The following is a 20,276-nucleotide window of genomic DNA, read 5'->3' as shown; positions in this document are numbered from 1 at the left end:
TATTGTGGGCTCTGTGTGTATCGGAACTGTGGTAAACCAGTTCTTTCCATGTATCATCTCAGTTAATCCTCTCCACAATATGACAAAATAGGTACTACTCATACCACCATTTCATAGATGAGGAAACCGAGCCCCAGAGAGAGGTGGGGTCACATAGCAGGCAAGTGACAAACCCAGGACTGAAACCAGTTGAGCCAACTCTATGCTTCTAACCAGTGGGGTCTTCCTGCTTCCTCCGAGAGATACTCAGAGCTGTTCCTCCGACCCCATCGCCGTGTCCTCCATGGGAAGAAAAGCCTCCTACTGTCCTCCTTCCCCACCCAGGGCTGGGTCCTCAGTCTCCCGGCCCTCCGTCGCCTTTTCCTCCGCCAGAGGTCAATTCCATCTCTATTCAGCTGGCATGCATGAAGACCAGCTCTGTGCCAGGTCCTGCACTGGGTGCTGGGGTGCCAAGGAGGAGTGAGGTGCCCCCTTGGGAGGCCTAGTCCCCCTGGGAAGACAGCTGGACACAACTAACTCAGATGCAGGGCAGAATGAGCTCAGGGCTGGGACAGAGCATAAAGTATGTCAGGGCTCTGAGCAGGGAGGGATAGAGTCTGAGGAGGGCCACACGGAGACGATGTTCTCCCTCCCTCACCCCCATCTCTGGCAGAGGGGATTGCACTCAGGCCCCTGGCCAGGATGAGAGCCGAGTTCAGGAAACACATCAGGGATGGCCTGGCCAGGCTCCCCCACCCCCAGCGGCCCCCTTCCCTACCTCCCACCCTGAGCAGGGAATAAAGGCCCCTTGAGGAGGTGGATAATGCTGAGTTCATTGCCCCACTGGGCCAGCTGTGAGGTCTTCCCGGGAAACAGCCCGCCAGCCTAGTTAGCATGCCGGAGACCGGTCCTCTTCCCCTGGCCAGCCCGAGACTGGCTGGGGGGGGGGGGGCAGAAGGGACTGGAATGGGACTAAAGGCAGATGGGCTGTTTGGAGCCCAGAAATGGCCCCCCATGCCACCCCCACCTCTTGACACGGACTCAGTCCTTGCCCCTACTCCTCCCCAGGGTAGAGCTCGCAGCCCCGTGAGGTCACTGCTTGGCCACTCCAACCTCCCCTCCGTTCCGTGTCCGGGCCACAATCTCCCCTCCATTGGCCTTCACTTTGCTACCCCCCCCCAGCTGTCCCCCACCCCCATTTTTGGCCTGAACTCGGCAGAGGAAACAGCAGCTGGCAAACTCCGAAAGCTGGAATGAGAGAGATTCACAAACCAGATGTGCTCTTGCGGAGGGAGGGGAGTGGGGGTGTGGGGGGAGGGAAAGGAAGAGGAGCACTCAGGCCGGGGCGGGGCACAGCAGCACCTCTCAGGGCCCAGGGCAGAAGGGCCTTGCTGGGCGCTGCCCGGCTCCCAAGGGACAGGGCAGCGAAAGGATCTTGGAGAGATATGTGAAAGCACTTCCTTCCTGCCAGGGATGGTGGAGAAAGCTCCAGGAATCTGGAGTTTGAAGGCTGAGGCCTGTCTTTGATTTCCTTCAGGGGGAGTGGGGAGGAAAGAAACAAATAACCTACTTTGGGGCAGTCTACACAGCCAAGAGAAGCCTCCCTCTGAGGTGGGAGGGAGCTGCAGTGGGGGTGGGGTAGGGCACTTGTAATCTGCTTAGAACTGCCAGTCAGCCCCACTCTCCTCAGCTGAGCCTGTGCATCTGACGCCAGCACCCAGAAAACCCATCCTTGCGGCCTGCCACTTACGGAGGGAACAACCCGGTCCCAAGTTCAGGAGCAACCAACCATTGGCCTCCCACCCCTCCTGAGAACTGGGGCATCCGGTGACATAAGCGAGCACTTTTCAACCTGGTCACTATGTGTCAGCCACAGATCTGAAACACTTTGTACATGTTAACTCATTTAAACCCTCACAACCCCGGGAGGTGGGCACTGTCACGTAGATGAGGAAACTGAGGCAGAGAGTGGTTAGTAACTGAACAAACAGGTGGCTTCCTCAGTGGCCATGAGGATGGAGCCAGATGAAAAAGGATGAAGAAAAGGAACCAACAGGGAGAATATTTTGGTCCTCTGGCACGAGGAGTGGGGAAAGAGATTGTAGGGGGCGGCAGTGACCTTCAGGGCTCCTTGGAGAGGAGGGGGTGGTGGAGGAGGCAGAGAGGGACAAGAACGGAACAGAGAAGGAAGACAGAGGAAGGAGAAGAAGGAGGAGAGGACTGGAGAGGGAGGAGAGTGAGCGAGGTTGCAGCAAGAACGCCAGGACACAGGGGCCGTCTGTTCTCAGCTTTGCCTGGAGATGAATGTGACCGCCATGCTAACTCTGGCCAACACCCCTGCCCCCCCTCAAACCCAGGCACCCAGCCCAGCCATGGCCCCCAGGGCCACCAAGCTGGAGCCAGGACAGGAGGTATAGGCTTGGGTGTGCGTCCAGACACAACATGGACCCCACTGCCCTGCTTGGACCTTGGCTGTCGTCCTCTGTCCCATTCTGGGACCTGGGGGGTGGGCTGGAGAAGGGGGGTAAGAGTGCCTGGCCAGAGAAGGGAGGATGACAGGAAAGAACAGACCCCGGAGGAGTCTTCTCCAGAGGAGGTGACCCATCCGTTGATCCCGGCAGGAGCAGTGAGGGTGAGGAAGGAAGCTGAGACCTCAGATGGTGCTTCTTCCTAAAAGACCAGGAGTCTTGAGGCCAGGACAGCATGAAAGAGACCCTTGAGGCCCTTTTCAAGAGCAGACACAGCAGAGGGGAGACAGGCTGTGTTGGCAGGGGGGATATTTTCTAAAGGGAACCACATGAGATATCTAAGGGAACAGAGGAGCCAGGGGGTGGCCAGGGGCTGGGGGCGCAGAGCCTTCAGGAATCTAGGCTTTCAAACATATGGGGGTGGGGCAGCAGGGCCTCCCAGACCCAAACGGAGAGCTTTTCACTGAATTTTATGTATTTTGGGTGTTACCCGGTGGCTCCTTCCCGCAGCTCAGTGAGGCTCAGACACATTTTTGTCATTCCTGAGTCTGGGCCTCTGCTTTGCGGCCTGGACAGACATACAGACTGGGATGGCTTGGACTGCCATGGGAGGGGAAGGGTCTCCCCCTCCATCCTGAGTCAATATTGACTCAGCAGGACATTAGCCTGACCAGTGACCTCCTCACCATCTTTTCCTTTCCCCACAAGCAAAATTCAGACCCCTCGAATGCCTCCAGAGGTCATCGTATCTCTTACCAGGCTTTATAAGCCCTTTCCACAGACTCCCAACCCCAAAACACACACACACACACACACACACACACACACACACACACACACACACGGCTTATGCCCAGCAGAAGGAGAAGCTCTAAGCTCCTGACCCATTCCCCACACCTTTCTCCAGTTCAGAAGGAAGTTCTGCCAGAAGTCTAACCTCCCCCTTTCCTTCTGAAATATCTCTTTTCCCCTGTTACTCAGCCCACAAAGGGTATCGAGTTCCCTTCCTCCAGAAACATTCTCTCCAAAACCCATTCCTAAACTTAGTGGAGGGGGAAGAAGAGAGAGAAATTTGGAGGAAAGCAGAAGAGAAAATTCTGATTCCAACCTGGGAGGAGAAGAATGAAAACAACTCCAAAATGATGAGGTGGGAACCGGAGAGCATGTTGGGAAAGCCCAAGAGAGATGCCTGTTCCCACGTAGTTTTGTGGACACCAACAGGCCCTGACGGAGGTGGATGGAGATAGGAAGAGACCAATTAAGTACTAGAGACTAAGAGGGACAGGGAATGCCACAAAGGGTGGGCAACCAAAGAGAGATGGACCAAGATGAAAGACAGAGGTCCCGAGAGGCCAAGGCAGCATACACCAAGAAGAGCAGATGGAGGAAAAATAGACAGGAAGGGGTCTTAGCCCAGAAGATGCCAAAATAATGGCACAGTTGTCTTGGGATGAACCCGGAAAATAACAAGCCCCCTGAGACTCAGAGTAGGGTGGGGGCAGCATACATCCTGACTCAGGCCCTGCACTAGCAGTGTGTGACCCAAAGGATACCCAGAACAGGGAGGGCGTCAGTGCATCCCATGGGATAGGGAGGTGGGGGAAGAAGACTGGAGCTCTTCAACCAGGGAAGCCAAGGCCTGAGAGAGACTCTCACCTCCCCCGAGGGAGCAAGAGGTACAAATGCCTCTTCTCCCCCACCCCTATCCCTCACCTCTTTCCTGGGGAGGTTTCACACTGGTGCCTGGGGCCACCGCACCGGAAGCACTCCAGAGCCAACTGCTTCCTTCTCCAAACAATGCAAGATCCTGCTAACTGGGCTGAAATTCTGGGACTGAACACAGTGGGGTGGGACTAAGTTCTCCGAATGCTCACACTGGGCACCCAGCCCCGCCAGGTCAAGGACCCTAGTGTGGCCCCAATCAACTGCACCCAGATTCCCCAAGGGCGATGAACCCCACCCCCCATCCAGAGCCTGAGGGCTTGAACGCTGGCGGGTTCAGGGTGGGGGAACCCTGACAAGAGATTATTAAAAGGCAATAAGCTTGGGGTTCTACGTGCAAAGGCTAAGCCGGCGGCAGGAGGAAAGAAAGTTGGACTCCATAAAGAAGGGCTCTCTAGAGAAGAAGTTTGGAAGAGGTGGGGGGATTTCGACAGGGTCTGGCTCTGGGCAGGACCCCAGCTGACATCCTTAAGAAGCTTAGTGACAGTGGAGAGGTTGGGGGCCAAAAAAGAAAAAGGAGAAAATGGAGGAAAGGGGAGCAAGACTGGAGAATAGGAAGTCCTGTGAAGCAACCTCAAACATCAAAATACCCCTCCAGTCCCCAAATTAATGTGCTACACATCCCTGCTTTGGAAGACCAAGGGAGAGGGGAGGTGTTCGAGGATCTGGGTCTGACTGGGGAAAAAAAGGAGTTTGGAACCTTCTCTCAGAGAGCCAGCAAACACCTCAGCCTCATAACTCACTTCAACTGTGCCGCTTGTCTGATAACTGGCAATATGCTGGCTCAGAGGGGTGTGTGGAGAGGGGTGTGGAGAGGGAAGCATCGGCCTTCCCTGACTTCCCTGAGCCCTGCCTGCTGGGGCTGCCCTCCCCACACCAAAATGTTCCTAATCTCAGCAGGATCCTCAATAACCCTTTGCCCATCCCCCACCTCAGCTGCTTCCTCCTCCTCCCTGGGAGCAAAACACTCAATTCTGTTTCCTAGGGGGGTGACACTGCTCCCCAAAGAGAAGGGAACCCCATGTGAGTTCAGGCATAGCAGACAAGACAGAAGAAGTGGGGAAAGCAGCAAGGCCTGTGACAGCAGCAGAGAGGAAGGTTAGACATTAAGGTATCTGGGGTCAGGAGGTTTCCTTCTTTGGAAAGCAAAGAACGTTCCATGTCTGTGGGCCCAAGGCATGAGGGCAGGGGTAGAGATAAGAGAATCCTCTAGGCTGCCCTGGATAGCACTGGCCCTACAGGTCTGAGCAATTCCCCTTTCCCACCCTTTAGAGTAGGGTGGGACCAATGGTTCATATTCCCATCCCCAAGGTAAGCGCAGCAGTGTGTCTGAGGAGGGTCCTCTGCCTGGGACCCTGGGTACACTTTAGTTTGAGCTGGGTCACAGGTATGGGCTCAGTGGAAATTTTAAGAAAGGGTAGGGAAACAGTTAAGGAGAACATGACCGGCATCTGCCCCTTTCACTCACCACCAGCCAACCTGTAGTGTGGCAAATAGAGCCCCCTTAGAACCTTGGGGGTGAAGCAACCTGGCCCCCTTCCTGAATGGGCCGGGGACCTTTCTGGCTTTCCATGGAGACCCCTCTTGCTTCTGCCTAACTCCATCTACCCTCCATCACGGGGTTCCTGATGGCTCTCTCTCTCTCAAATTTTTTTTCTATTCCTCCTAGAAGTCATGCACCTAAACCCCTCTGCCTGAGTCTCCTTTCCCACCTCACAGATTTGAGAAAAGAGGAAAAAAACAAGGAAGTCATGGGCTCGGGCTGCCTGCCGGGCTGGTCTAGAGAATATTCAGGAGAGAGCCTCTTTCCTCTTCTCGGGCAGATTATTGAGGTAGTGGCAGGGAAGGGGACAGACAGTCCCCAAGATGGCATCATTGGGGGTCACCGAAAATCCTGTCTTTCAGGGCACAGTTACTTCCTGAACCCTTAACCTCTCTCCTCTAACTGAAGCAAGTTGGGGGGAGGGGAGGGAGGGAGAGACAATCTGGTTTCAGAGAAAAACTTTCCCAATCCCAACCTGGCAAAATTTAGAAGATGGAGGAGGGGTGCGTGGATGGTATCAGGCCCAGTCTTTTCCCTGGGTGGATGGACTAAAATGACGGGAAGGGATGAGATCTCAGCCTCCTCAAATCAGGGGCCCGGCCCAGCCCAACCCCATGATCCTAGCTCAAAGCTTGAGCAAGACTTGAACCGGTGACTCACAAGCAAAAGAAAAATAGCTGACATAGAGGGGGAAAGGGGGCACCCCATTTCCCCAAAAGGACTCTGCTGTAACCAAAGCCTAACTGCAGCATACAAAGTGTTTGTGTGTATGGTGAGGGGGGAGACAGGGAAATGATGGAAACACATATCCTAAAGGAGCTGGGAATTGGGGGGGCAGGGGCACAGCCATAACCCGCATCCAACCTCCAACTCTCCTTCCAGTCCAAACTGTGATCAAGCCAGAAGTCAGGGAGAAAGCAGCCTTCCTCCTCCCTCCCACCTCAGCATTCCAGGCCATTCTCTAGTCCCCTTCCCCAATGATGACATCTGACGTTTTTTCATCTCAAAGCTCCCAGGAATTAAGAAGGAAAATTCAAAGTCACATAGCATCGCTGCCCCCACCCCCACCCCCAGCTCTATCCAGGCTACTGACAGAGGCCCTGAGAGGGGGAAGTGCCCACTTAGGAACCCAGGCGGGCAGCCCCGCTGGATCCTGGACCCAGGCCTCCAGCCTGGTCTCCCCGGCCCAGATTCCACACCCAAGCAGGGGGCCCTCCCCAGGCCCTCCCTTTCCCCACCCACAGGCTTCCCGGGCCTGCCTGCCCTCTGCTCAGCAGGGCAACCCTGACCCAGCTCCCCTTCCAGATTCAGAGGCCACTGCAAAAGCCCCCCCCCACCCCGCGCCCCCTTTTGCGGCCGGGCCGGGCCGCACATCGCAAATCCGGATTCCTTCACATTTCAGATGGGGGGTGGGGGGTGGAGGATGTAGGGGAGGCGGAGGCCCTCCCCCAGCAGATATGGGAAGAGAAGGCCTCTGGATCCCAGAATCCGAAAAAAGGGGAGCCCTCCTCTCCCTTCCCAGGCCTCTGGTCTTTGTTTGGGCTGGGGGGTCCCGGAAGCATCACTGGCCCAAGGCCCCCACCCTCCAAACCGGACCCCCATCCCCGCCCCCAGTCGGGCCGCTGCTGTGTCAGCTGGACTGGGATAACAAAAGGCACCCCCTCCCGCGTCTCCCTTCCCCATCTGAGCGCAGGAGTGGGGGCAGGGGAGTGGGTGTCCCCAGGGGTCCGAGGGGGCCGCGGAATCTCACTCACCGTCGATAGCGGCCGCGGCGAGAGCTGAGAGCAGGGGCAGCAGCAGCAGCGGCGGCGGGGTCAGCATGGTGCGGGCCGATGCAAGCGGCAGCCCCCTCCCCTCTGGTCCTGCTACTTCTTGCCGTCGCCCCCCCAATTGGGGGGTCCCCCTTTTTCCTCCTTCTCCCCTCCTCCTCCTCTATTCTTATCCTATCCTTAAGCAAAGAGCATCAGGGGCGTGGGTGAAGAGGTAGAGTTCAGAGCCCCTTGGGGAGGGCCTGCCGACGGGGGCGCGCCCGCCCCCTGCTCCCAAACCCAAATCCCTCACCCCCAGCTTTTCTCTTCTCCCCTCTTTCCCCCTCCCCGAGCGAAGCTCACAGCCCCATCTCCGAGCCGCCTCCGGCTGCAAAAATGCACAATTGGGAGGAGGCGGGGTAGGGGGTGGGGGGCGTGGACCGGGTGGGGGAGCCTTCGGAGGGGGCCTGATGGAGCTCGGGGGGCTCCCCCGGTTTCCGCCTCCTCAGTGCACGGGCCCGGAGCTCGCTCCACTGTTCCCCGGACTGAGGTGCCGCGACGGGGTGGGGGGGGTAAGGGGGGAGAGGGAGGGGACGCGGGAGGAGGGAGGGAGAGAAGGGGCGGGGAAAGGGGGGGAGAGCGAGCTACGCGGCAGGCCCGGGAGTGCGCATGCGCCGCTCTGGCGCGCTGCCCCGGGGAGGGGGAGCGCGCGGGCCGCGAGTGGAGGTGCGGGGCCCCGGCCGCCGTGGGGCCGCCGTGGGGCCGCCGTGGGGCCGCCGCGCGCTCGCCCCGCCCGGGCCTCGTCCCCGGCCTCGCAGAGCGGCAGGCCCGGGGCTGGGGGCGGGCGGGCGCTGGGGGCTTCTCTTGGAAACTCGGCGTCATGCCCGGGGAGCTCGGGCTCCGTCTGGGGGGCCGGAGGCCGGGGGCCGGGGGCCGGGCCGCGGCCCGATCGCCTCGGGGGCCCTGGCTGCGCCTCTGCCGCCCGGAGTGGGGGCGGGGGTCGCCAGTCCGCGAGCGACACGCGGGGAAAGGCTGAGGTTTGGTCCGGAGCCTGGAAAAGCGAGACCTGGATCGGGGCCCTCGGGGGAGGGCTGGGGGAGGGGCTGCGGGGTCCGCCCCCCCCCCCCGCCCGGGCTCCGGGTAAACAGGGACACCCGCGGGGACACGCCGGAGCTTGTCCGGCCGCCCGGGGCTCGGGGATGGAGCCCACCTTGCTGCCCGCCCCACCCTGCTCGCCTGGCACCGGGCGCGGGAGGGGCAGGCCCTGGTTTGGAGGGAGGTGAGTCACCAGCGGGTGGGGTTGGGGGAGGGCCACCCCTTCACCCCGAGGTCTGGGCTCTTCTATGTTTTGTTTTTTATACCTTCGGACAGACTCCCCCCCCCCCGCCCCCAGTCGGGGTTTTGGATTCCGAGCAACAGGGATTTGGAGTAAAACGAGGGGCCCTGGACCCCCGCTTCCAGGCCCCGGGGTCCGCGGGGTCCGCTGAGCGCCACCGGACCTTTGTCCCGGCCCCGAGCCCGCCGGGGAACCGCGCGGAGTCCTGCAGGCGCCGGGCGGTTCCCGGAGCCCGGAGTGTGCTTCTGGCCACTGCCCCCTTCTGGGCGCTGCGTTAACGTCGTACCTTCGGTCTCCGACTTTCTGGTCTCTGGAAGTCAGAGTTCAGGGGGGCAGCAGGCAACGGGGGGGCTTCCAGACCGAGGTTGACGCTAGACAGGAGGGACGGTTGCACCACCCTTCTCACTTTGCAAACTCGACTCGAGGAGTGGGAAGGCCCCAAATCCTCACACCAGGCTTGAAAGCAGAGCAGCATGGAGGACTTGTCCCATTGATGGCAATGAGTGAGAAGAATCCAGAAGGAACTGTTTTTTCCCCAAACCAGAGCTTCCCCCTAGCTCGCTTCACTCCGGGCCAGGGCCACCTGCTTTTAGTCTCCTGGGCTAGAAGCTTCAGACATTTCGCTGATTGCTCATCAGGCCTTTCTCTTCTCTATCTGATCTTGAAAGCCTCTGCTCAAGGCCTGTCATTTTGTCCTTTGAAATATAGCTCAGATTTCCTCCATTTCCACTGCCAGAAAGTTTCGGCAGGGTTGGGGGCGTATTCATCTTTTTATCTAGCCTTCATGGGCTAACACTGTGATAGGCACATTGCAGGGCTCACTGTTTTTATTTATTTTTATTTTTTATTTTATTTTATTTTTTTGGGGGGGGTCACCGTTTTTAATGAGCGTCTACTAGGTTCCTTGCTTTCCCGGGACCCTCTCCCCTCCCAATGTTGTGGTCCAAGCAAAATACACTTAGGGCAGCTCTGAAAGGAAAAAAGCTGGGGCACCTGGGTGGCTCAGTGGTTTAGCATCTGCTTTCAGTTCAGGTCGTGATCCTGGGGTCCTGGAATCGAGTCCCGCATCCGGCTTCCCATAGGGTGCCTGCCTGTGTCCCTGCCTCTGTCTCTGTATCTCTCATGAATAAATAAATAAAATCTTTTTAAAAAATGAAAAACATATCTGGGGTGACCAAGAGAGCTGTGAGAGGTTATTTCATTCCTTTTTCTCTGGTGTCTTTCATAAAGGAATCTTCCTGAAACTGCTTTCCCTGTGTCTCTTCCTGGGTGGTGAAACTCTGCTGGGTATCTATAGACAGCCGGATCAGATGTGAAACTCTTTACCTGCTGAAACATGGTAACACTTAGTTTAAAAGCTCAGAGTATAGAAAGGTACAGGAAGAATATAGGAAGTATATGAAGGTGAAAGTAAACTTGCTAAGCTCCAAGATCTTATTCTTCAGTCCCACTGTCACAGTAACCACTCTTAAGAAGAACCACTCGTAAGAATTCTTAAGAGTTCCTTGGACCTTCTTCAGAAGGTATTTTTTTAAAATTTTTTTTCAGAAGGTATTTTAAAATTTTTTTATTTATAATTTTTAAATTAAGTTTCTTTAGGGAAGGAGGGGCAGAGGGAGAGAGAGAATCTTAAGTAGGTTCCACACCCAGCACAGAGCTCAAGATGGGGCTTGATCTCACAGCCTGAGCCCAAATCAAGAGTCGGACACTCAACTGACTGAGCCACCCAGTTGCCCCTAAAATTGTTTTAATGACAAATATGAATAGACATCCTTTAAAACCACAAATAAGTTCATACAATATATACTGTTCTGGAACTTACTTTTTTCAATTAACTTATCTTGCTCCCTTTCCACATTAAACACAGACATCTAGCGCACTCTTTATATTGGTTACTTAGAATCTCCTTGCTTGGGACTTTTGGGCTCTTGGGTTATTTCCAGTATGTGAACTGCTGAGGGTGTCTCTGTAAGATAAGAGAATGAATATTTCCCTTAATTATACTGTCTTTCCAGCTCCTCCCTACCATCTTCAGAAAAGCTCTCCTATCTTCTTCCAAACTTGGACTCAAGATAGCCTCAATACCTAGAATTTAGCATTCAATTTGGGATTTCTGCACCTGCCAGGAGACCATAAACTCCTTAGGGGCAAAGATCATATCTTTTACTTCTTTGTATCCACCCAGTATGAGAAGCTCTTGATTAGAGGAGGCTAATAGAAGTGTTAGGACTAGGGGTGCTTGCCCTGGGAGAGGAGACAATCAAATTGATCACTGTCCAATGAGATATGACTATAGACAACTTTCTTGTCTTTCTCCTATAGCACTCATTATTCAGTCCTTCTCTGCCTTGGCTTCTTGTCACCCCACTTTTATTCTTTTTTAAAAGACATTTTATTTTTATTTTTAAGTAATCTCTACTTCCAATGTAGGGTTTGAACTTACAACTCTGAGATCTAGAGTTGCATGCTCTATGGACTGAACCAACCAGGTGCCCCACTCCCCTTTTATTCTTAAGTAGTGAAGGAGGAGGAGGAGGAGGAGGAGGAGGGGGAGGAGGTTTCTTTCATCTTTAAATCCTTGGGTTAGAATCATAACCCAAATAGCAAGAAATCAAGAAGGAGTGCTCTGCAATCCATGATTGGGATACCTAGAATGGTGACATTAGTAGTAGAAAGCTATCCTAGGGATCCCTGGGTGGCGCAGCGGTTTGGCGCCTGCCTTTGGCTCAGGGCACGATCCTGGAGACCCGGGATGGAATCCCATATTGGGTTCCCGGTGCATGGAGCCTGCTTCTCCCTCTGCCTATGTCTCTGCCTCTCTCTCTCTCTCTCTCTCTGTGACTATCATAAATAAATAAATTTTAAAAAAAATTAGAAAGCTATCCTAGTAGAAAGAGGATATCTCCCTTTTGGATCTCCCAGTAAATTATTAAATATCTCCCTTTCTTGTCTGAGTATAACAGGCCCTGGGATGGGGCATTAAAGCTGGGACTGAATGTCAGGCCAGAGACTGCCACCACCTAGTGGTCAGTTGAAGAAGTGTGAATAGGAAGGGTGTTAGGTAGGGTCTTAGAGACCTTGGGAAAAGAACCAAGATTTATTTTTATTTTTAAAAAAGATTTATTTGTTTATTTTAGAGAGAGAAAGTGAGAGTGCCCTCACTTAGGGGGAGGGACAGAAGGAGACAGGAGAGGGAGAGAAGCAGGGATCCTGATGCAGGGCTCCATCCCTGAGATGACCGTGAGATCATGACTTGAGCCAAAATCAAGAGCGGGATGCTTAACCGATTGAGCCCAAGAAACAAGATTTATTGAGCGCTTACCATGTACCAAGCCCACGCGATGGATTTTACATGGATTAGCTCACTTACATCTCATAACCACCTTATGGCATAGGTGTTATTTCCAGTTTACCGATAGAGCAATAGAGGCTCAGGGAGATTAAAGAATCTCCCCCAAATCACAGTGCAGATTGGAGCCCACTTTGATTCACTTAACCAATATTTATTAGGTACTTCATATGTGCTGGACACATTGCTTGGGACAAGAGATGGGAACACATGGTCTCAGCCTTTAAGAACCCTACAATTTAGTAGGATTGCTCAACCTGATGATTGACAATCACAACACATTGCCGAATGCCTATGATAAAGGCAATCACAGAGGGAACCAGAGCATGATAACATTCCAGATAAAGGGATCAAAGCAGAGCTGGGCGTATGATGGCAAACTACATGTTACTGAAAGAGAGGAAGATGGCAAGCAATGACAGGAGGAAAGTGTGTTTTAGGCTGGAGGATAGGCAAAGACATAGAGGCATGAGGAAATTTAAAGCACAAATGGCAAATATGGTATGGCTGAAGTTCAAGAAACTTATTGGGGAGGGTAATGGATGAAATATGAGGGAACCTGATCACAAAGGGTGATCTTGGCCACACTAAGTAGTTAGAATGTTTGTTTCTAGAACTAATGGGGACCCAGGTAAGACATTGATGAAGCCCTAATGCACCAGCCATAGAGGGGAAGAGGAAGACTATTCCAGACTAAGGATATAAAATCAAGTATATTTGGGATCCCTGGGTGGCTCAGCGGTTTAGTGCCTGCCTTCGGCCCAGGGCATGGTCCTGGAGTCCCGGGATCAAGTCCCACTTTGGGTTCTCTGCATGGAGCCTGCTTCTCCTTCTGCCTGTGTCTCTGCCTCTCACTCTCTCTCTCTGTGTGTCTCTCATGAATAAATAAATAAAATCTTTAAAAAAGAAAATCAAGTATATTAATCGTTTTATCACGTCAACCTAGATGGTTGTGACGCAGAAAGCTAGTACTAGAGACTTCCGCTCACATTAGAATGTTCTCAAATTTTGGCCGCCCCGTAGAATCACCTGAAAATCCCAACATTACAAAACTTGTAGTGGGACGCCTGAGTGGCTCAGCGGTTGAGCGCCTGCCTTCAGCCCAGGGCGTGATTCTGGAGTCCCAGAATTGAGTCCCGCATCGGGCTCCCTGCATGAGGCCTGTATCTCCCTCTGCCTGTGTCTCTGCCTCTCTCTCTGTGTCTCTCATGAGTAGATAAATAAAATCTGAAAAAAAAATAGAAGACTTGTATTACTTGACTTCAAGACTTATAAGCTGCAGTAATCAAGAAAGTGTAGTACTGGGCAGCCCGGGTGGCTCAGCAGTTTAGCACCGGCCTTCAGTCCAGGGCCTGATCCTAGAGACCTGGGTTTGAGTCCCAAGTCGGGCTCCCTGCATGGAGCCTGCTTCTCCCTCTGCCTGTGTCTCTGCCTTGCTCTCTCTCTCTCTCTGTCTCTCATGAATGAATAAATAAAATCTTTTTTTAAAAAAAGAATGTTCATAGCAGTTTTCTTCATAATAGCCAAAAACTGTTGATAGACAGCCCAGGTGTCTATCATTAAAAAAATAAAAGTATAAACAAACCGTGGTATATCCCTACAATGGGATACTACTTAGGAATAAAAATGGACAAACCATGGATACACACAACATGGATGATCTCAGAGCATTCATCCGGTGAGTAAAAGAAGCCAAACCTAAAAAGCATGTCCTGTTTTACTCCATTTGTATGAATTCCAGAACAAACTAATTCACTACCCATAGTGAAAAAAAGAGAAGAAAAAAAAAAATCAGAACAGTGGCTCCCCCTGGGGGCCGGGGTGAGAATAACCATATGTATCTTGATAGGGGTTTTGAAGTCATGCAGCAATGGAGCGGTAGGGCAAGGGTTTGAACTTAGGTGCCCTGGCCTCAGAGGCCATGGTTTTAACCACCATATTATATTGCTTTGCTGCTGGGATGCTTCAGCCTTGGGTGAAGATGAGATTATACAGGAAGAGTAGCCTGGGATGACAGAAGACTGAGAAGGAGCCCCCTGAGGGGTAGGAGGAAGACTAGGAGAGAGGGGGCAGGAAAATCAATGAGGGGAGAGCTTACTCAAGAGTGGCTGACAGTGTTAAATACTGCTGAGATGCCCAGCCAGAGAAAGACAGGGGAGGTTGTTCCCAGCGTGTAGGTGGCCATGTGTGACCCAGAATAATTTCAGTAGACTGCTGGGGTCAGCCACTCACTGGCAGTGTCCTGAGGAGGTGAGGAAGGGAAGACAGTGAATGTGAATAGCTTTCCCAAGAATTTGGCTATACAGGGGAAGAGAGAGAGAGAGAGGCAAGACAGTAATTAGAGGGCCAGTTGAGGGCTGGAATTTCCTTGCCTCTGATTCCTGCTCAATCCTGACCACAGCTGACTCCTTCCAGAGATGTTCGCCCACCCACCAAGGTTGCCACTTGTTCCTCTGTTGGCCACAGCAAGCCTCTGACAGTCTCAGGGCTCCATTTGGAACCTTGAGATCAGTTGAGCCCATGCCATTGCTCACATCCTGTCATCCTTGGCAGGCCTCATTGGGCGTCCACCCTTCTCCATTCAGCTCAGTGCTTCCTCTTCCTGACCACCCTTGCACTGCTCCCTGGCCCCCTCCTTGCAGAAAACCCTTAATCACCTTTCGCTTGGAAAGGTGTCCCTTCCCCTCTTCGCTCATCTGAAAACTGCCTGTTCCCTGAGGACACTCGTCCTTTAATGAGCTATCACTTATCCTCCCAGGTGCACAAGATGGGCAGTGTGGGAGCATAGGGCAGTCAGGTACTTGGGACTGTCCGTTTCCAAGAGTCAGTATGGCTCCACCCGGGTCTCAGTTAGGGACACATCCAGCAGCAAGTAACACAAATTCCAGTTAGGATAAATTGAACACAGAGGAGTTCTAGAGCAGATCCGGGGCTGGTGGATTCATCAATTTTCTACCTCTTCACACTGCCACTCCATCCTAAGTGCCATCCATGGTCACCCGTTCCAGTCCTCATATGTGGATTTAGGATTGAAGAAGAACAGAATCTTCCCCCAATAGCCCCCTAAGGTCCTCCTGGCCAGGGGAATGGAAGTACTGAGATTGGCTAGACCAATAAGACTCATCCCCTGAATGCGTGGGAGGGGACCACCTGCACGGAATCCAGACTTTGCCAACAAGGGAGAAAGGCTTGCTGCCCAGTGGGCACCATCAGCGCTTGCCTTGATAGTCCTATAGATTCCTCTACCTTTTAAGGGTCAGCGATTTCACCTTCTATTGAGAAGATGAGGAGCATCTTGCTTGAGGGCAGCAGTGATGACACCAGATTAACTGGATTCAAATCCCAGCTCTCTCATTTTGGCTTTGGGCAGGTTACTTAACCTTTCCACATGGCAGTTTCCTCCTCTGTAAAATGAGGGCTATCAGCGCCATCCAGCAGAACTTCCTGTAATGATGGTAATGATCCATGTCTGTGCTAATAGAGCGGCCGTTAGCCATATGTGGCTACTGAGCATTTGAAATACGGCTAGTGGATCTGAGGAATTGAATTTTTAAATTAAAATTAAACAGCCGTGCAGAGCCTGGGTGACTCACTCTATTAAGTGATTGACTCTTGGCTCAGGTTGTGATCTCAGGGTTGTGAGATAGAGCCCTATGTCAGGCTCCTCCCTCAGCACTCAGGGCAGAGTCTGCTTGAGTTTCTCTTTCCCTTTCCCTCTGCCCCTCCCCTCTCTCTAAAATAAATAAATCTTTAAAAGAAATTTTAAAAAATTATTCATGAGAGACACAGGCAGAGGGAGAAGCAGGCTCCTCCATGCAGGGAGCCCGACTTGGGACTCCATCCTGGGTCTCCAGGATCACGCCCTGGGGCAAAGTCAGGCATTAAACACTAAGCTGCCCTGGCATCCCTAAAATAAATAAATCTTAAAAAAAAAAATTAAACAGCCACATGTGGTTAGTGGTGGTCCTCTCGGGCACATAGTTCTGTCTCACAGTACCGTTGTAGGATAAAATGCACAGCATTTAGATTTTTAGGTAGGAATTGAAGTGGCGCATAAGCCCTCACTCAATGTTAGCTCGTATTGTTATCCGCTGATGTCCTGGTCACTTGCCCACACGCCCTGAAGACTTTGGCACAGTGGCACTTCATCCACTGTATTTCTGTCCACCGGGTCTTTTGCAAACCCAGATGGCTTCAACTACTCATGCAGGTCCAGCCAGCACCCTGGCCTCTTGGTTCCTTGCCACGCTCAACTCCAGTGACTCACTGTCATGTTGCCACAGCCACCCGCTCCCAGAGCCATGACCTACACCCTACCCTCCCAGGAAAGCAGGACTGAAATCTCACCCCCTTGTCTCCAACTACAACTTCACAGCCCTCCAGCTCTTTTTGCCTTTGCTCTCAGGAAGGCTGTCTTCTGGTCTGTTGAGACTTACAGTTCCCTGACTCTATTCTTTCCTTACCCACCAGTTCCTCATGTCTTTACTTCTCTTCCTAACCCGCCTGATTCCACAATGCTTCACTTCTGCTCCTCCATGAAATGATCTCTTCCTCCTTTATTGTTAACCTTCTGAACTGTTCCTGGTTAAGACTTGCACTTTATTTATTTATTTATTTATTTATTTATTTATTTATTTATTTATTTTTATGATAGTCAGAGAGAGAGAGAGAGAGAGAGAGAGAGAGAGAGAGAGAGAGAGGCAGAGACACAGGCAGAGGGAGAAGCAGGCTCCATGCACCGGGAGCCCGACGTGGGTTTTGATCCCGGGTCTCCAGGATCGCGCCCTGGGCCAAAGGCAGGCGCCAAACCGCTGCACCACCCAGGGATCCCCAGACTTGCACTTTAAATCCATCCTCTACACTGCAGCTAGAGAGGTCTCTGATAAACCGCATCATATTATTCACCTGCCTAAATTTTCTAATGCTTTCCCGTTGCCAACTACCACCCACTTCCAGAAGGTACCATGCTCCAGCAGTAGCTATCCTTTTGCAAATGCTAGACCTTCTTTCCAGTTTAACTCCCCTTTTCTTCTTTGCCTGAATAACTCCTATTTTTCCTTCAAGATTTAGTTCAGGCATCACCCCTTATAGGAAACCATCCCTGATCTCCCCTACCCCCTACCTAGTTTATTTTTTAAAATGTTTTATTTATTTATTCATGAGAGACACACAGAGAGGCAGAGACACAGGCAGAGGGAGAAGCAGGCAGGAGCCCAATGTAGGACTTGATCCCAAGACCCTAGGATCATGCCCTGAGCCAAAGGCAGACACTCAACCACTGAGCCACCAGGTGCCCCCCCACCCCCCAGTTTAGATCCCTCTTCCATGTGCCACACGGCACCCTGTAATTCACTGGACTCACAGCCCTGATTATTCCATAATATCACTATTTGCTAACTAATCTGACTCTCCCGTCAGCTGTAAGAAACTGAGAACAGACACCCAACAAATTTTCGCTGACTTAACACATGTTCTGGGAGCATTGGTTTTATATGTTTGTTATCAGTTTGATTTTACTTTTTTTAAAGATGGGGGGATTTGAACAAGTGTATATGCTGAGAGTAAAGAGCTGTAATAATTAGAGAATGAGAAGTTGGATATTTGGAGGATTGAGGGGACAATGAATGGAACGGTGCCTGAGGAGGCGGAGGGAGTGGTGCGGCAGGTGGAGAGACATACCTGAGGCAGGTACAGGACAGAGGCCCCGTTTCCTCCGTGCCTCCAGGAAAGGGGCAGGTGCTGATGAATATGTGTTGGCTGGGAGACACTGGGGGAGTTTCCAATTCACGGCCTCTGTTTCATCTAAGTGTTGAGTTGGTGTCAAGGTGGATGAAAATTTCGGGGAGAATGGCAAAGGCCTGAGCTGGCTAGGGGCCCGCAGCAGCTTCTCATGTGCTTCTTCTGTGACCTTTCCTTCTATCCCTCAATCCCCCACAAATCCCAGGACACCCCAGCGCTCCGGAACATGGCACCCCCATTCATCTTGTCTGTGAAATGCACTGAGCTCCTGCCATCAGTCCATAAGGAAGTTTAGTCCTTATATAAGAGAGCTTGTAAAACATTTAGCCCAGCACCAGGTACCTAGTAAAGACTCAGTAAGTGGTAGTCCCGTATTCACAGCAGGAAAGCACGGGGCCGGTCCAGCTGCAGAGCAATGCGGCCCCGCGGTGTGAATCCCCGCCCGCTGGGAGATTCTGTTTTTGTCAAAGAAGGAAATACCCATAAAATAATTAAAAAGCAATGCAAAGTGATACATGATAGTTACCAACAGCCAAATGGTGCTTTGTTTATGATCATAGCCTACAATAAAAAATATCTTTTATTTGAAGACCTAGAACTCAGATAGCAATATAAAACTGAAACAAAAGTTTTATTTGGATGCCTGGGTGGCTCAGCATTTGCCTTTGGCTCAGGGCGTGATCCTGGGGTGCCAAGATCGAGTCCCGCGTCGGGCTCCCTCCGTGGAGCCTGCTTCTTCCTCTGCCTCTCTCTCTTTCTGTGTCTCTCATGAATAAATAAATAAAATCTTAAAAAAAAAAACAACCAATACTTATCTTTTTGTGTGTGTGATATTTTCTATTTTATTCTACTTTGTTTTTAAAAAGTAATGGTCAAGAATCAGTGTGACGGGTTGAACTGTGGCTCTCAAAAATTCATATTTTCAAAAAAATTAATATTTTCAGGGTGCCTGGCTGGCTCAGTCAGTAGAGCATGAGATTCTTTTTCTTGTTTTTTTTATTTTTTAAATTTTTATTTATTTATTTATGATAGTCACAGAGAGAGAGAGAGGCAGAGACACAGGCAGAGGGAGAAGCAGGCTCCATGCACCGGGAGCCCGACGTGGGATTCGATCCCGGGTCTCCAGGATGGCGCCCTGGGCCAAAGGCAGGCGCCAAACCACTGCGCCACCCAGGGATCCCTCTTTTTCTTTTTTTTAAGATTGTATTATTTATTCATGAGAGACACAGAGAGAGAGGCAGAGACACAGGCAGAGAGAGAAGCAGGCTCTCGTGGGGAGCCTGATGCGGGACTTGACCCCAGGACCCTGGGATCATGACCTGAGCCAAAGGCAGACTCAATCACTGGGCCACTCAGGTGCCCCACAGCATGCGATTCTTGATCTCAGGGTCTTGAGTTCAAGCGCCACGTTGGGTGTAGAGCTTACTTTAAATTAATTAATTACTTTAAAACATTTTTAGGGACCCCTGAGTGGCTCAGCGGTTGAGCACCTGCCTTTCGCTCAGGGCGTGATACCAAGATCTGGTATCAAGTCCCACATCAGTCTCCCTGCGTGGAGCCTGCTTCTCCTTCCTTTTCCTATGTCTTTGCCTCTCTCTATGTGTCTTTCATGAATAAATAAATAAAATCTTTCTTTAAAAAAACAACATTTTAAAAAGATTATTTGTTTGTTTATTTATTTATTTATTTATTTATTCAAGAGAGAGCGAGTAAAGGAAGGAGCAGAGGGAGAGGGACAAGCAGACTCCACACAGAGCACAGAGTCCAACTTGGGAGCTCGATCTCAGGACCCTGAGATCATGACCTGAGCCAAAATCAAGAGTCAGATGCTTACCTGCATGAGCTACCCAGGCACCCCTCAAAATTGTTTTAATTTGTATTTTCATGTGTTGAGTTCCTATGTCCCTCAAAAATGCATCTTCACTTGAGGTTCACCCAGTATATCAAAATGTAACCTTATTTGGGGATAGGGACTGTACAGAGGGAATCAAGTTAAAATGAGGTCATTAAGGATGGGCCCTAAGCCAATATGACTGGTGTCCTTATGAAAAGGGGAAATTTGGAGACAGGCTCAAATATAGGGAGAACACAATGTGAACCTGGAGACGGCCATAGATAAGTCAAAGGATGATACAAAGAACAGATTTTTTCACTCACAGCTCTCTGAAGGGACCAACCCTGCCAACACCTTGATCTGGGACCTTCAGCTTCCAGAACTGTGAGATAAAACATTTCTATTGTTTAAGCCAACCCAACTTGTGGTGCTTTGTATGGCAGTCCTAGCAAACTAAAACACTCTATGAATTGATTTTGTGACTCGCTATTGGCTTACCAACTGCCCCTTAAAGACCTCAAGTTTTTTATTTTATTTTATTCTAAAGATTTTACTCAT

The 20,276-nt window shown here is 51.6% G+C and overlaps 1 protein-coding gene across 1 annotated transcript in view; it reads right to left on the bottom strand.

The window, feature by feature from the left end:
- LRP1 (LDL receptor related protein 1) overlaps positions 1-7,977 on the bottom strand; it is an 81,243-nt gene extending 73,266 nt beyond the window's left edge. Inside the window, exon 1 of the mRNA XM_055327781.1 lies at positions 7,467-7,977. Coding sequence (XP_055183756.1) covers positions 7,467-7,533 — 67 coding nt within the window. The 5' untranslated portion in view covers positions 7,534-7,977. The remainder of the gene's footprint in view (positions 1-7,466) is intronic.
- Positions 7,978-20,276: the final 12,299 nt, after the last annotated feature.

This window comes from Nyctereutes procyonoides, unplaced genomic scaffold (assembly GCF_905146905.1).
Source record: "Nyctereutes procyonoides isolate TBG_1078 unplaced genomic scaffold, NYPRO_anot_genome, whole genome shotgun sequence".
Lineage (NCBI taxonomy): Eukaryota > Metazoa > Chordata > Mammalia > Carnivora > Canidae > Nyctereutes > Nyctereutes procyonoides.
Note: the sequence above shows the minus strand (reverse complement) of the source record. Positions and strands in the feature narration are given on the sequence as shown.